Source organism: Indicator indicator, chromosome 26 (genome assembly GCF_027791375.1).
Source record: "Indicator indicator isolate 239-I01 chromosome 26, UM_Iind_1.1, whole genome shotgun sequence".
In the NCBI taxonomy this organism is placed as follows: domain Eukaryota; kingdom Metazoa; phylum Chordata; class Aves; order Piciformes; family Indicatoridae; genus Indicator; species Indicator indicator.
The window spans coordinates 5,977,801-5,995,268 of NC_072035.1; the positions used below are offsets into that span (position 1 = coordinate 5,977,801).

Sequence of the window (17,468 nt, forward strand, 5' to 3'; positions counted from 1 at the left end):
CCAAGGGTAGGATCACTCAGCGTGCAGTAATGGTGCAAGCTCCTTGTTCACCCACAGGCAAAAGTAGCAGCCTGCAGTGACCATTTCCACCTTTCTGTTGCTGACTGAGGCAGCAGCTGCACTAACTCCATCTCTCTTACCCTCAAATGACAGGCACCAGATCAAACACCTACCACAGGTGTAAGTAAGTGATACATAACTAGGAAGAAATACAAAACAAAGTGGTAGGGAAAGCCACCACTGTATGACATCAAAGACCTAAATATTGGCCAAAACCTCCTATGCTTCTCTTCGTTACAGATTTCATGTGAAAAGAAGAAGCAGTTCTCAGCCTCAGAAGGAAAAAAATCCCAAACCGAATAGAAATTATATAAAGCTCCCTCATTATTTCAGAGCTGTTGGCAGCTGCTGAAGTTCACTATGGACTAACAGTTTCATCTACATGCAAGTTTCCAGGAGCTTCCAACGATCGAGATGGGGTAGGAAGTTACTCTAGCATTTATCACAGAATATGCCCAGAGCTCAGTCATGACATTTGTACATAAATACATCTACACATGCACGAATGAATGCAGCAACTTTATTGAAATCTCACAAAGGAGAGGAACAAGGCCCACAGCAAGTCAGACAGCACTCATCCAATTCTTCCACATGCACTAGTCTGACCTGGCAGGTGGTGATACAAAAATCTGCAATCAATTTCTATCAACACAAACCAAGGCCTACACACTTCCTGTTACTTGGAACTGCACAACTGCAAAACCAACTAACAATACAACCATCTACCTTTTTGCACACCAGGGCACCAAGATTCTTGTTCTTATTTAATAAGCATTCAGTTAAACAATGTCAACCAAGAAACCTCGTTCCAGTTACGAATTTGTAGTTGTCTAAAGAACAATTAACTCACACTAGTAAATAAGAAATGACAAGCCTAAGAAAATGGATGTCAACAGCATAGCCCATGCTGAGTTGCACAGCCATATGTCAGTTCTCCATCCTTTCTTATGGAGGGAGAACTAGCTTTAGCCAATAAAGGTGTTACTATAAGATGTGGTAAACCAGAAATAATGCTGCTTCTGGTACTCATTCCTGAAATATTGACCTACACAGACCTTTCTCCTCAGCTATGCCAGTTTGAAAAAGTCCCAATTCACTGCCCTCTTCTCCTGGGGAGCCACATGCAAGCATAAGACATTTTCCTGCAAATCACTTACAAGGGCAAATGTTCAAAAGTTCTGCAGCACTATATAATCTTAAGCCAGAGCCTCAGTAATTAAGAACATCCAACACCTTCTTTTTAAGATATGAAATCGATTAGGAGAAAAAATTTTGCCATCATTTTAACAGCCAATGGAAAAAAAAAAAAAGGAAGCAACAACTGCATTTTGAAAAATCAAGAGTGGAGAAATTCAGTTTGGTCTGCACAACTACAGATCTTGTATTTAAAAGTAATTCTCAGTAAGACTTCCCCAAAACTTAAGTAAGAACAGCAGAGACCAGGCCTACTCCTTTGAGCTGCTACAAAGAAAACAGAAGTTCCACAACTGCACATGTCATTACCCCATAAACACATTTCTAAAGAACAAAACAACACACAAACCCCTGACAATTCAACATTCCTGGGAAAGGAACTGTATTTTTTTAGCTAGTAACTTAACTTCAAAGGTAGTAAAGCTTGTCTGAAAGCAGCAGGTTTGGTTCCTTGTGAATACTCTGACCGATGAGGAAAGCCAGTTTATGAGCATATTGGCAAGGAGCAGGTACTCTGATAACACCCTGCAGAAGACACAAAACAAAAGGAGCTATTTTGAAGTCATTTTAGTAAGCATCATTCTCAGTAACAAGAGTCCTAGAATTCAAAAGTCTGATAGGTTTAAAGTGTCTGTTCCCTGTAGTTTACACTGATTTCTGAAAACAATACTACATACACTGAATACAGTTTTTAAAAAGCACTTCATAGGAGAGATGCAAAAAACTTCCCAACTCCATTCTGCTCCTCCCTCCAAAACAGCCTCTTATGCAGCACTGCATGGGATGCTGGATCTCACAGGAGGTGGGATATGGGTAAGACTTGTGTCATATTTCTGATTGCTAAACTGACAAATCTAAAGAACACCTCTGGCAAGAGCTGACCGTGTGCTGATCTTGGTATGCAACAGAAGCAGCCTCCATGGAAATGGAGGATGATGTTCTATCTCCACACAATTAAAAGTGTTTCTGCAGGTAAGAAATCATCATTTCAGTTTTGCTTTTGACACAAATATGGGAACAATACTCAAAACACAAAGTATTTTCCAGTGAGAATAAAGATCACTTTACTCTTCAGCCTTCAGACTGATCACCAGGCACCCTGCAGGCTTTTTGGATCTGCAGGAGTATTTTAAGGATATCCTTTTCTATGTTCTTGTGGGTTGTTACTGCACAGAGTAATAGTCTTAGAATAAAAATATTATCACTGCCCAGAGAAAACTCACCGACCAGTTATAGTACATGTGGCAAAGTTTGTAGGTTAAACGTTGTATGTGATCTGGTTTCAGTTTGCTGGTGTCATAAATGACATTATAATGAGTAGGTGAAACACAACCGTTTCTCACAGCCTGGCTCACAATAAAGAAATCATACCTGGAACAGAAAACAAAAAATATTGTTTGACATGATCCCACCGATAGTTTACTATTGGATAAATTTCCTTCCTACCAGGGTACAAGCAAATCCAAGTGTTACTTCTACACTAACTCACCATTCTGGTCTGGTAACCTCCACATCAACCACAGTACCAGGGGGTGGGTTTTTAAGTGCTTCACCACACTGTGCAAAGAACCTGGTATTCAGTCGTTTCTTCACAACTATCACAGTAAGTCTTGGACTGAAGAAAATAAAAAAAAGAATGATTCTGAAAAGCTGTACTGAAAGTATCACAGGAACAGATTATGTCTAGAGTTTCAAATTAAAAGCAATTTTAGAGTTCTCCAGAGCATTAATTTCATGTGTAAGTCTTCACTAATTCACTGATTTAAATTAAATAAGGCATTTTTCATAACTTTAGGATTTTTGGTTTCAGGTGCAACTTTGATACTATTTCTTACCAGTCTGGCTTATATTTAACTTCATAGGGAGAGACAAAACAGACCACAAAGGGATATTCTAAATAGATGCCCAATTTCTACTGTCTCTCAACCTCATCTTTTCATACAGGAAATATGGTGTTTCAACTGTATTTTTGGAAAACAGCAAGCCATTAACAAAAGCTAAACAGCAGCAGTAAGCACTTCAGTTTCTTAGCTTTTAACTTATTTTTTGTTCCACCTGCCTGAGTGTCAGGAATTATTTCCATTTTTCAGAGCAGATTAAGAAACCAAGTCACTGCAGTTGCTAAGTCCTAAAGCAGAATGTTGATACCTGCATAGAAGTGACTGGACAACAGAGAGATCTTCCAGAAGTGGAAAGAACTAAATGGACCTACTGGACACATATGATCAAGCTACAATCAAGCAGCTGAGAAAAATTATTAATTACCATATGCATCAAGAATGCTTAAAGAGTTTATGTATGTGTGTGTCTGGAATAGTCATATGGGGTGTGCACTAAAACCTCTTTCCATTGAGTTACAGGTGAGGTATCTCAAATCCTGTTAAGAATCATCAGAAAAGCAGTTACTTGAGCTCAAGTCAAAATAAAGAGAGATGAAAAGATGAGACGATCATAATCTCTAACCTCTCTTTGTATTTTGATGTGTATTTCTCTTGTAGCATAAAGAAGGGGGGGGGGGGGGGTGTGCAAACAGACTTACTTGTAGTCTTTACCAACACTCTTCAAGCAATCCAGAAACTGAGGTACTTCATAACTAACCAAAGTGTTCAGCTGTCCATCTCCAACACCATCACGATACACAATAACACGAGAGGGTAAACACTTATTCCACTTAAACCATTCTCTTAGAGCAGCTTCAAAACAATAAAACCAGCAAAAGCTGTTAGCTATAGTGAGAACTGATTCCAAAACAAAAATGGTCTTTTTATGACTGGAAGTAAGTTTTGAAACCTAAGGCCCCTTGATCTTTCAGTAACCTGAAAACAGGTATGCATCATGGTAGACAAATGTTACCAGCAAAATAATCTGGTGTAGCTGTGTGCCCACAAAAAAAAAAAAAAAAAAAATATTATCTACTCCACTGGCTTCTCTCAGCAAGAAAGCTGTCATCCTTTACATCAGTCTCCTTTAAAGCATTCTTGAAGCACACTAAGTATTTACTCTTACAATCAAATATGGAAGAACATACACATAATGCTAATATTTTTCATCAATATTTACAACTGTATTTCTAATCTGTTTTTATCTAAGTTGGCAATGCCTCCCCCTCAAGGCAGCTGAGGAGGTGGTGTTTTGAAGAAGCTAAAACTTCCATTACTTAGGACTGACTCAAGAAGAAAGCCTTCCCTTACTTTGCAAGCAGGCTTTGAGTCCATCCACAAGTTCTTGCCCACGAGTTTGAACAGCACAGCGTGAGAACCACCTGTGAAAAACAAAGAAACCAAAAGTCTGACCTTCAAAGCATTTCCCACACTTACATCAATGAAGTTATTTTTCAAATGGCTATGGCCACTTAAGTCTTTCTGGCTATTGCAGGTCAAGGCAGTCAAGCAGGAGCTGGTGTACTATGAGCACACTTCCCTTGCAAAGTCCCCATGGCAGTTAAATGCCTTACCACCATGTGCAATTCCTCTCAATCAAAAAACCTTCACACAAGCCAGCTCAAAAGCAGAAGAACCTGTCACCCCGATGCCCTCCACTCATCCCAGCCTCTGCCTCCTCTCCCAAGCACCATGGAAGAAGGGGAAGGCTATTCCCTAAGGGATGCAGTGGAAAAAATAAATCACAATATATAGTTATTGATAACAATACACAGCACATCAATCATTTGGACACTTTCATAATGGCCTAATGAATTCAAGTTACTTTTCAAGTTAAAGGAAAGACAAAGATTTATCTTTTTGGCATTAAAATCTTACCGTGTCATTGTTTGATTCATGCTAGCAACAAATCCTGCAATTGACTGCTTCCCAGCTAAAGTGTCATGGTAACAATCAATTCCCACAATCATTACCTGCTTCAGCTTAAAAGGAATCAATACAGAATATATATTAGTACATTAAAACATGCCAAAGCACCTACCATCTCCATCCTATAGTGTAACAAGATCATGATATAAGATGCATGGTTTCAGAACACTTAAGTAAACTATGAGCACTGAATTCTTGAATTAAATGTCTATGTCATATTTAACTTCACGTCTCTTCTAACAGACACACACACACAAACAAACAAACAACCAAACAAAAACAAACAAACAAACAAACAAGAAAAAACAAACCTAAAAGAACACTCAAATTTCTTTTTTGGGTAAAAAAAGCTTGCTTTCAAAATAATGCTCAATAAAGAAAACAGTTCACAGTCTCACAGTATATCAGAGGTTGGAAGGGACCTCAAGAGATCATCAGGTCCAACCCCCCTGCCAGAGCAGGATCACTTAGGATAGTCCACACAGGAATGCATCCAGGTGAGTTTTGAAAGTCTCCAGAGAAGGAGACTCCACAACCCCCTTAGGGAGCCTGTTCCAGTGCTCTGTCAACCTCACTGTAAAAAAGTTTTTCCTCATGTTGAGGTGAAATCTTCTATGTTCTAGTTTGAACCCATTGCTCCTTGTCTTATCACTGTGAACCACCCAAAAGAGCCTGGCCCCCTCCGCTTGACAGCCACCCCTCATATTTATAGACATTGATCAGATCCCCCTCTGTCTTCTCAAGACTAAACAGCCCCAGGGCTCTCAGTCTCTCTTCATAGGGGAGATGCTCCCCTATGCATTCTACTTTCAATACTTATGAATAGGTCATAAAGACAGTAAATGCTTGGAGAATTCTGTGTTCTCCACCTCTAGCATCAACCACCCATTTACCATTGCCTAATAGTTTTTAGAACCTTTCTAACACCAGGTTGGTTTCTTTTTTTTCTTTTTCCTTGTTGGCTAAAGGAGCTGAGTTTATTGCTAATGAGAAAAAAAAAAAAAATCAAAACCCTTGGTAGAACTGCAGATGATGTTGGATGCTATAGTCAGGAACTTCTAAATCCTCTATTTCTTCCTGGGAGCAATGCCAAAAATGCCACAGACAGCAATGTTTCCAAAGGTATTTTGGGGATTTTTTTCCCCTGTTACCATTTAAAAAGAAAAAAATACTTACTGGGATCTCAACAGTCCAAAGTTCTCCACCCATTTTACAGTTCATTTGTAAGGCAATTTTTGTGGCTACAGCCATAGCAGTCTGAGGCTTGCTTAAAGTGCGAGCAAGCACACACTGACTTGGAATAGGACAATCTGTACATAAGTATTTCTTGATAGCGTCATATTTATCCTTTCGGGAACTAGACAAAACACAAACGGCCTTTAAAGAAAAAAAAAAGTTTAAGACAGTGCATTCTCAGATTTAAGTAACAGTTGTTGTGCTTTAGTAAAAGTTTCTTATGCTCAGGAGAAATATTCAAGTGCTCACAGTGAAAGAAATACCTATAACACTTTCAGGGTCTGTTACTTCAAAGCCAAGTACAAAAGCTCTTTTCCAGAATGATATTTATAGTTAGCCTGGGGGGCGTGAACAGGAGTATGAGTAGGCATGTAGTAGATAGTCAGGAGCCAGGAGTTTTATTTCTGAGAACAAATCCCACTAGTCTTAAAACATCAATTAGATAGATTTAATGATTTGAAATCATAGATTCAAATACATACAATGTTTGTCTCAGGAGTAATACTTTGCTGTAAAGCTCTTAGATAAGCTTCTGTTCTGTCATCTACTTCAATCCTGAAAGGGAAGAGGAAAGAGAAAAAAATGTTCACAGAAAAAAACCTTAACATCTATTGAAAGTTCAGCAAAAAACATCCGTGCTCATTATGCATCAGTACTGTGTCACATGTACAGCTATTAATACATGCACAATAGTCACATATTTCGAAGATTAAGAGCAATCATCCCCAACTTAAGACTTCTGAGAACAACAAAATGTGAAGTTAAAAGCAAGCACAGATGAAGATATCTGCAATGAGAACAAAGTCAGAGAGAAAAATATGAATTCTTTCTTGTACTAAATACAGCTCCACCTGAGAAAGTTTTACTTAAATGACTGAATGTCCAACACTGATTTTGGAACGCTTTAATCCCCAGTAAAAGCTCCCACAAATAAAAGCATGAGTAAGAAAGTCAGCCACTACAGAAAAGCGAACAGCTTGCACACTGAGAGCAACCCGGTTCTACTAAAAATCTCACAGAAGTCTGTAGTGTGACATACTCTTATCTCCCCATTTAACAGCCTAAGCTTGCTAACAAGAATATCCTAATGAGTGTGTAATGATTTTTCTATCTGCTTTCTAAAGACACTTACATGGTTGCCTTTTTCATTCTGATTCCCATAGATGGTGTGACTTTAAACAGATTTTGAACTAATGTATTAGCAGTATCATAGTTCCGTCGTGTGTATACTAGCAACCAGTTATCCAGTGGCTTTGGACAGATTAAGGGAGATCCCCTGGTTTCCTTTGACCAATCAGCAAACTGAGGGTTGTAATCAAACTGTAAATAAGAGATGGTAGAGAAATTAAAATCAGCATCCCACCAACCAAAAACTGCAGCAGTTAAATTAGTCAGAAACCTCTTTAGTCTCCTAATTTATGTATCTGAAAGGGCCTGTTTGGCAAGGAAGACACTATTCAAATGCCAAGCCAGAAAAGTCTTCTGAGGTTTCTGAAAATAATTTGTAAGCAATGTAAAAGTTTGGGAGTCTCCTGTTTGGGCAAAGGCTTATGTATGATGCTTTCACTCCTAATCCTTCATTTATAAACCAACAAGTAGCATTTCCTTCCTTAAGGATTTGCTTCATCAGTGAGATCTAGATATTAGAAGTTGTTTTATTTACCACACGTCCTGATTGAATGATCTTTTCTCCTTGAACAACTCTTCCCGTAAAGGATAATAAATTAGAATCAAAGTTTAAACCCCAGTCTTGGAGTTCCTTCTGAACATTTTCATCACTGTTAAAAAAAAAAGAAAGAATATTTGATTTAAAACAAAAGACATTTGTTCTTGTTGAGAATTAAAACAGGTGAGTTTTCCAAAGTTTTATGGCAAGAAAGAAGGTTATACAAATTTTTCAAAACAAAGAAAGAAGTATAGAAGACACTAGAGTAGCATACTTTTGGATATAGTCTCTGAGTCTTCCGATTTCACGTTGCCTTTGCTCAGGTGGCAGCCGTGTATGAACAGACAAGTCTTTCATCATATTAAAATCGTTACGCATCTTCTCGGTTAATCCTGTTAACAGCAAAATCTTTTTCTGAGTAAAAGTTAGAGGACTAAGAAAAGTAAATTTGCAAGTCATGCACATTAACTATGCATGTATTGCAGACACAGAAAGTGGTGTTGGTACTTTTCAAGGTTTCAGTTGCTCCCTGTACATACATTCTGTATGGAAAAAATAAAATCTGGATTTTTGCACTTGACAGGAAATCACATAAGTTGTGCAGTTCTATTTACACTTCTAAAACAAACAAAAAAAAAAAAACAAAACAGTGCTGAGATGGACAGGTATTGCTAGTACAAAGTGAGTATATCAGAGGAAAATACGTATTTATATACCCTATAAATTTATCAATACATAACAAATCTCTCTTTTTCACCTTGAGTTTTATAACCAAAAAACTTCACAAGTTACCAGTGGGCCAATGTTGAACACCATTTGTAGGGACTATGCAACATCAAAACCTCTCAAACCTTCCAGCCTCATTTGAATATCTAATCTTTAGCTACAAAACTAGTTGACAAACTCACATTTATAAAACAAAACATTTCTGCTTAACTTGGTACGAGGCTGCTGTCAGAATACCAGTTTCAGTAGACATTATGGTTTGACAGATACTTTGATATGACGAAAATGCTGGAGTACCTGTTAGGAAGCACAGCTCCGGAATTAGAACCACAGGGCCTGGCAGACTGCTGGCCTTCCTCTTAAGCTGACTGATCAAGACAGGCTGGTTCAAGTCAGTAATTTCTTGGTTATATTGCTGCATTAGAAATACAAATTGAAAGTTAGTTCATTCATAACGAACACTCCGTTTTCTTAATAGTAATGTTCACTTCTAAAAATGAGAATTTTTCCTAAAATAAGCAAAACCAAAACAAAACAAGCAGCAACTTTTTCACATCTAATTTGAGAGGTACTGGTTTTGTCAGAAAAGGCCAGAGAAGGAAGTAGTACTCTCTCTATTGAGGACAATGAACTGCTGACATGTAAGAGACGACACAGTACTTCTGCCTCACTTCAGGCAGCATCATCCACAGTATCTAACTCAAGATTAGGATATTCATTCCACTTCAGTAACAGACAAGGCTCCTGCCCTACAGAGCAGGAGGTGTTACAAGAATTAAACAAGGAAAGTTTCTGAATTTCAACCCTCCAGCCAACCCTTCCTTGATCTGGCAAGAGCTGGTTTGTCAAGCTGTCACTGCTTTAGTTTAAAACAGAAAAGCCCCACACAACAAAAACCCCAACAAACCACAGAAAGGCAACACAAGCTGACAGTCAAACAACATACTTCACAGTTCAACTTCTTTGTAATGAGAATCAAACTTCAGAAACTATCCAAAGGAAGCATTTAAAAACAAGCAAACAAAAGAAGTAAGAGCAGAGGTAAAGAAGGCAGAGAAAATTTATCATGTCTAAACTCCATCCTGACCTAGAATGGATAATATAAATTTTGGTTCCAGTTTAATAAAGTGTCCTCTTGTTTTACAGTTGAACCTGACCGGAGAAAAATTTCCCAACGACACTGGCAGGCCTCAAAGGCAGAAAGACATACATAAAGTTTGTCCAAAAGAATCCAAAGTATCAAAGAGTAGTTTCTTCTCAGATGACTGTCGATATATTCTACTTCCAGTAAATTGTCTGCAGACTTGCTGAGGGTACACTCTGGCCCATCATCCAGATCATTAAGATGTTAAACGGGACGGGACCCAGTACAGACCCCTGAGGTTCATTGCTTTTTACTGGAGTCCAGTCACCAATGGACTACTCACACTCTCTGCGTTACTTAAGGCTCTCAGTTACAGTATCCATTAAAAATAAGATTCTGTTAATGACAACCAACTATGCATTACAAATCCATGCATCGTAAGTCAACATCTAACAATGCTGTAACACTTCAAGCTAAAGCATAATGCACACACAAGCACTACGTTTCCGTACCCTCTTGTAGTAGTCCACAAAGCTGATCTCAGAACCATCTGCTTTTCTAAAGGTACACTTTGGATTGCCATCCCAGTCAATGTCATCAATCCTGTAGGTTTTGTTGTTGTACCTAAATAAACAATTTAATAGGTTAATAACCTTAACTTAAATAGAGAAGAAATAGAACTGCAGAATGAAAATGTTCTATTAGCAACAGCAAATTCAAGTTTTCAGTTGTAATATGCTGTCAATTCTATTAAAGGCTAAACTGTAATAACACTGTTTTTCTAAGTGTTGTCCCCTTGATTAATTTGCTAGCTTGACAAAGATACCATTTTCGTGCTTTACGTTTTATTGTATACTTCAAGACATGGAACTTCCAAAGAAAACTAAACAGATCTCTAAAGAAGAGTCCAAAAATACTTACTTTGTAAGAACAATTAAACCTATCAGCTCTTTAGCACAGGCATCTCTAAATCTTTGCTCTTCAACCTGGCAATACAGACTGTACATAAAATCCAACACAGTTTCACTGCGAAGAACCTTATAGCTGACATCTGCACATAACATAATGTTTTCTTCATATTGAAGGATAGAGCTTGTGAAGCCTGGCCAAACTATCAATCTGTCAAAAGAGAACAAAGTCTTAACATGCTTTAAGGCATCTCATTTCTCACCTTCAGTTTATCAGACATCAGAAATCAGTCAAGACACAAAGAAACCATTATTCAAGTATAAACAAGCTCCTAAAAATCTAACAAAATTAAAAACTCAAAATTACTAACTCATCCAACAGGCTTAAGCCTAGCCAGAACCATTATGCACATTGTACAGGACCCCAGCAGGGACTGGGACACTACATGAGACTCAGCAATACCAGCGTTCCACAACTATTGGTGGGGTATGGCTGGTTATCGATTTTCATGGCAGATTAGATGGACTTCAGAATGAAGGCTGGATACTCTTGAGCTTTAGAATTAAAGTATTCAGAGATTGCAGCCTTGCAGACACTTCAGCAATGTTTCTGACATTGGGGTAAAATATAACAGCAGAACAGAGACTGGTATTGAGATCTTACACATAGAAGAAATAAAGTTAGGAGAATGAGGTCTCATGCTTCCCAGCACACCAGCTTTTAAGTCCCTGGTTTTATTATAAGATAAGCCATCAGAGCGTTTACAAAATACCATCCTTTCTCCCTGTAGCCCCTCTAATCTTGAGTATCCTTTTTGCCAAACCTGTGATTAGGGATGGTGATTGGGTCATTGGGGTTGTAATAATTGCGTCCAATCTGCTGCAAATTCAACATCTTCAGAATCCTAGAAGTTGAAACGTGGATATCATTTACCATTACGATTCAGTTTATCAAACTACGCCTGGTCCCATTCCCCTGCACAACCTCAATTTTTTGTTCGTTTGACTAGATGAAACAGGTACGAACATAAACTTTTCATTAAACTCCATTTAGAAAGGCCACAGACACTTAATAATGACAACTGATGGTTAAGCCTGCATACAACCCAAACCTTCACCAAACAGCTGAAGGTAGTATAAAACAGGCTGTGTTTCAAATGAACCAGGTAGTCCAGGTACCAAGGTTAAGTGGAAAGACTACAGCAAAAAAAAGTAATTTCCCAGTTCAAGGTCTGGACTGCTATTTGCTTTAAGAGGCAAATCCACAGACACAAAAGGAGAGCAGAGTAGTTAGGAGTCACTGCCTTCAAGTCAGCACTCCCAGTACGCATCTGCTTGCCAAGGAAAAAGATATAAACTAATTTCACACCGTCTGCCAGAAACATTCATGTAATTGCACATTAAAACACTGAGCACAGAGTAATAGTAGCTAGATAAGCTTAAAAGTTTACATGTGTACTATGATTTTGTAGTCCATTCTTTGGAAAGGAAAAGTTTGAGAGAGATTTTTAAATTACTTCTTATGAAGAAATAAATTGAACAGCAAACCTTCTAAAAATGATGTTGTAAAACTGTAGACATGTAGGTGAAGAAGGTGGCAACTCATTAGTCAACGTGATTGTTATCTTCACATTATCTCCATTTCGAGTCCTACTAACCACTTGAGTAACCTGTGAAAGTCAAGCTAGGTTAGTAAGACAAGAGGTAAGCAGGGCAGTATCTGGATTTTGCTCCACTAATATTGAATAGGGATTGTATATTAAGATTCTAATTAATAATTCAAGGCTGCTGAAGCAGGCAGTTTATTTCCTACAACTGTAAGCTATGACCTAAAATGCTGTGTTCAGTTGGATGAAGATGACTAATGGAATAGAGTGGAGGCTATCCCCAAAGCAACTGAATTAAAAATGAAGACAGGGAGAACACTTACCAATTACCATCACAGGAGAAAGAGACTCAAAGAAATAAACTTAATGTATTGCTAATTAATATATATTGAATTACTAATTCAGCTACTAGGAGGCAAAATGACAAACATTAAATCAGTGAAAACATCTTCCTCCTCTCCTCTTTTCCAGGCTCAAATTCACTATGGACTCCTCCACCCCCATCACTGGTTACACTCAGTCCCTTTAGTGACACAATTAGTGGCACAAGGCAAGGGGGAGCAAGAGTCACTATCAGTTCACAGAATTTTCCTGCTGCTGTTCCTTTCTTCTCAGATTTTTGGTCCACTTTGGCATTCCTCTATCCCTACCCCCTGCCACCTTTTTAAACACACAGAAGTGCTATCAACTTTTCTGATCAGCTTTGATCTGTGGCGGGTCTGTTGTGAAGCCAGCTAAAACAGCTATGTACAGCACAGAGCAGCTTCCAACTTCTTCCCATAGGTGCCACCCCAGGTCTACCTCCACCTCCAAATCCTTGTCACATATACCAAATACATCCACCCTCTCAATTAAGTTGGATGCTAAAATACAGAAGTTACGAAAACACAAGGAGAAAGAAAACTAAAGGAAAATTACTGTCTTTACTATCCAGTTCTGTGCAGAGGATTATTCTTGTCTGCAGAACCTAAGCATTAGAACCAAAAGTTTATTACCAAGTTTCTCTACAGAAGGAAATCAATTTACACTACTGCATTCAATCTGACTAAATGTTGCTTGTGGGACATCGGTTTTCTAACTTCATTCAGATGAGTAAGAAACAAGAAACATCATAACACACAAGACAAAATAAAAAACAAAATAGCATGCTGGTATCACACCTTATTGTTTAGTTTTCTTGGCAAGAATAATATTGATCCATCAAACGCATGCGTCTTTCCAATTAACTTTTCATGCTGAAAAAGCAAAGCTGATCGAAGGCGGCGTGCTTCCATCTCGGGATTGTAGCCAACATGGTACTGATATAAAGCCCACTGTGGTCGAGACATCAGACGAAAGTAATTTGTAACCAGTTTTATCACACTACCTGAAGTGCCTAAAATGAGAGGCAAACACCTTAGTAGTCAGGAAGCTGTTTATAGCAATTCAACAGCTTTAAGAAGTTTACAAAAACTAAGCCATTAAGACAAAGATTGAGATCAGCTGTGCTGTGAAATTGTTCCAGCTCAGTCAGCTATAGGAAATGCTCATGCAGGCACAGAGTTAGTATAGACGCTCACTCACTCACTCCAGGTTTTTATCATTCCCTCAGTACTCAGAAAAATTCTGACATCAAATGAGGTAAGCAGTCTTAAAGGATTAGTACCAGGTACTACAAAACTGAATTTCCACCCAAACATTAACTTACTTTGTGGATAAGTTAACTTTTCTTTACATTAATCATAAGCATACAAACGAAACCAGAGAGATACGCACACTCCCATTCATATGTGACAAGATGACATTTATTTTGGTATTTCAAGATTTTTTCCAACAACTAAAACAAAAAAAAACCCAGAACAGTAAGCACTATCACCACATTAAAGTATTTCTACCCCTTTTTTCATGTCTAGTTTCAATCTCTTTTAGACTTAAAGACGCAAGCCTAACGCATTTCAGGTTAACTGTGCATTATCCATGTTCATATGGTTTTCATTATCCCTTTTTCCCTATCAGAAATACACCACCTCAGATGAAAACTAATAAATCCTACCATATACAAATCATGTCTACTACACTAGAAAACATTTCATAGGTATGGTTCCATCTCAAGGAAGGCAGCATTTTATTTAAACTAAAGGCTTTCTTCAGAAGAGGCCTCAAATTCCACTACCAGATCTTTAAAAATTCAGCTAGGTGTTACAAACTGGAACATCTAGAAGCAAACCTAGAATCCTGCTTGAAGAAGCGGACATCAGGAACATCACTTAGGTCTAAACTGCTGCAATTTAAAATGCTACATAACGTCTGTCTCAAGCACTTTGCTATCAGACATGTCATCTTTACTGCTCCTCTTCACATACCAAGAGCAAACTGTATCTTTTTCTAGTACACCACAAAAGACTTTTTTTATTTGCCTCTCTAGGGAATACTACAAATGGAAACAATGCAACTTGCTTGTATGTGTACAGTCTCATCTGAACATACCAGTTTTTGATTCTTGCACGTGTTCAATGGCTTGCCGAGTATTTACCCCGAGGTCATGGAAATCTCTGCGACGTCCACCCCTATCTGCTAAAGACAATTCCTGAAATCCTGCAGAAATCTGTAACCCTATTGTTTTAAAATATGAAAAGGATGAGTTACAATTAAGTCTTATATACAAATAAGATCCAAATACAATTCAAACTAGAAAGTAATGTATGTACAAAAGTAAGAGAAACCATGAAATGTTAGGATTCAGCTTTTGCTATCTACTAGTGTTCAGGTAAGACATTAACTTCCCGAGATGTACAGACCGTTAACTACTAAGATGACAGACAGCTCATTAGCCAGATGAAAGAGATGTCAACCCTTCGAATCAATAATCTCTTCTGTAAATGCAAGGACAGATTTTTCCTTTCAGCTCCAGCTGACACAAAAATGTTTAAATACACTGTGATGTGAAATAGGTAAGAAAGCTTAGCTTCCTTATTAAGATTTAAGAAAAATAATGAAGTATCAGTATGACATTTACCATTGGTATTCATGCATTTAATTGTGACAACTACTCTCCAAATTATTGTTTTGAACTGCTTTGATAAAGGAAATAGTACAGAAGGAGCAGAATACACCTAAATTAATTTCAAAACTCCTGCACCTTAGAATGACAATGCTAAGACAACAAGTATATAGAATGGACTTTTCCAAATCTTAGTAATAAATAGTAATAAATCTCATTTTGAAAAGAAAAATTAGAAATACAGTCTAAAGAATGTCTTAATTGCATTCTCTTGAAACATTTGCTCTTACGGGCAATGAACTTTTTCACCCTTTCTGACCTTCAGGTCTTTTCTCCTTCTGGTCTTGCGGAACATTCTGAACACGCCTCCGTCGTCCATAGCCAGCAGGTTCCTCTGCTACTGCTGGAGGAGCACGTGGCTGCTGAGGTAGGAGTAGCTGACTTGGCAAAGTCTGCTGAGCCTGTAATAGTTAGGATCAACTTTTTCTACATCAGCTGAAGAAAGAGCATACTTCCAAGAGTACAGCAAAACAGAATCACAGCATCAACCAGGTTGGAAAAGACCTCAGAGATCACCAAGTCCAACCTATTACCTAATACCTAACACTTCCTAACAACTAAACCATGGCTTCAAGTGCCACACCCAATCTTTTTTTGAACACCTCCAGGGATGGTGACTCCACCACCTCCCTGGGCAGCCCATTCCACTGGCCAATTACTCTTTCTGTGAAGAACGTTCTCCTCACCTCAAGCTTAAACTTCCCCTGGCACAGCTTGAGACTGTGTCTTTCTGTTCTGTCACTGGTTGCCTGGGAGAAGAGACCAACCGCCACCTGTCTACAACCTTTCAGGTAGTTGTAGAGAGCAATAAGGTCTCCTTTGAGCCTCCTGTTCTCCAGGCTAAACAACCCCAGCTCCCCCAACCTCTCCTCATAGGGCTTGTTCTTGAGACCTCTCACCAGCCTTGTTGCCCTTCTCTGGACACGTTCAAGTATCTCAAAGTCACTAACCGAGGATAGAATATTCACTCAAGTGTAAGAACTATCTAAGTCTAATTTTTTTTTCCTGTATCAAGTAGCAGGGTTCTTATTCTGTGTTTCTGTACTTGTTTGTATGCACACAAAAATTTCCTTAATAAAAAGGAATTAATATGACTATGAACCTGATATAATATACACATGCATACATATCAGCAAACTTATTAAAATGGGAAGTAGCTGAGCTATGATGTTTCAAAATCCAGCTGTGCTCATTAAACAGCCAACTTACAGTCGAAGCCCCAACAGCTGGAAGAGTGGTCTCTTGTGCTGGAGGTCTTCCTCTTGCTCTGGCTCTAGCTCTTCCTGTCATCTTGTAAGACAAACCATCTACAGCATTAGTGCTCAATCTGCTTCTTCCCTCATCCTTACCACAATAAATAATACGTTTAATTTCACTGGTTCAGTGAAATACACTACCCTCTGCAAAAGTCCCTGCTCCTGGATCTCCACACTAACCCAGCCACAGCAAGTAGTGTGGAGAATTTACAACTTCTTATAGTCAAGTTTGAACTGCCTAGCACAGCCCACCACAAACTCTGAAAGCTGTGATGAAAGTCAGCTATACTGGAGAGCACTGCAGATCTGCAACCTCAGCTGAGTGTAACTCAGGGCCTACTAATGTTGCGTTCAAGTTCAACCTCCATCCAGCCCAATCGGTTACATCGCTCTAGGAGCAGCACGCACTTCCCTCAAAGTACCCAGCCGCCTTCATGCACGGCCAGCTTCCCAAAGACGCAAACTGGCTTCAAAGACTTTACGAACCCCACCCTACCTCCATCCACCAACTCTTCCCTTCCATGTGCGCTTGGCCCCAACCGCTTCGCCCACCTCGAGCATTTTGCAAGGACAAAAAGCCACCTACGGCGCCGTGTACCCCCCCGCCCTCTACCGCCAACCATGGCCCTCGGTGTTACCTCAGCCTGCCCCCACGCCGCAAAAGGGGATTCTGCTCCCTCTCCAGCGATACCCTACGGGCCGTCCTCTTCTCGACGGCACACGGCTGTCTTCTTGCTAAGGTCAACGGACGTCGGTGCCCACAGACCGCTCGCCCGGGTAGGGGCACACACTCCCCAGCAACTCCCAGCAATTCCCAGCAACTCCCAGCTTCCCTTCCACCTTTCCGGCGCAGTTCTCAAGTAGCACGCGCCGGCACCTCAA

The 17,468-nt window shown here is 39.1% G+C and overlaps 1 protein-coding gene across 3 annotated transcripts; it reads right to left on the reverse strand.

The window, feature by feature from the left end:
• Positions 1–1,662: 1,662 nt before the first annotated feature.
• Positions 1,663–16,620, reverse strand: PIWIL1 (piwi like RNA-mediated gene silencing 1). Of its 3 annotated transcripts, XM_054392705.1 has the most exons (21): positions 16,536–16,620; positions 16,104–16,147; positions 15,590–15,725; positions 14,757–14,882; positions 13,451–13,665; positions 12,232–12,353; positions 11,508–11,588; positions 10,697–10,894; positions 10,288–10,399; positions 8,989–9,106; positions 8,240–8,357; positions 7,963–8,077; positions 7,432–7,619; positions 6,782–6,854; positions 6,240–6,440; positions 5,013–5,116; positions 4,446–4,516; positions 3,794–3,947; positions 2,744–2,869; positions 2,478–2,625; positions 1,663–1,779 (listed from the first exon to the last, which is right to left on the reverse strand). In XM_054392705.1, the coding sequence occupies exons 1-21, from the start codon at positions 16,618–16,620 to the stop codon at positions 1,663–1,665; spliced, it is 2,652 nt and encodes an 883-aa protein (XP_054248680.1). The 3 variants fall into 3 exon arrangements, with proteins under 3 accessions (XP_054248680.1, XP_054248682.1, XP_054248681.1); XM_054392707.1 differs by lacking the exon at positions 16,104–16,147 and having other exon boundaries at positions 14,757–14,893; positions 15,619–15,731; positions 16,540–16,620; XM_054392706.1 differs by lacking the exon at positions 16,104–16,147 and having other exon boundaries at positions 15,590–15,731; positions 16,540–16,620.
• Between the last annotated feature and the right edge of the window lie 848 nt (positions 16,621–17,468).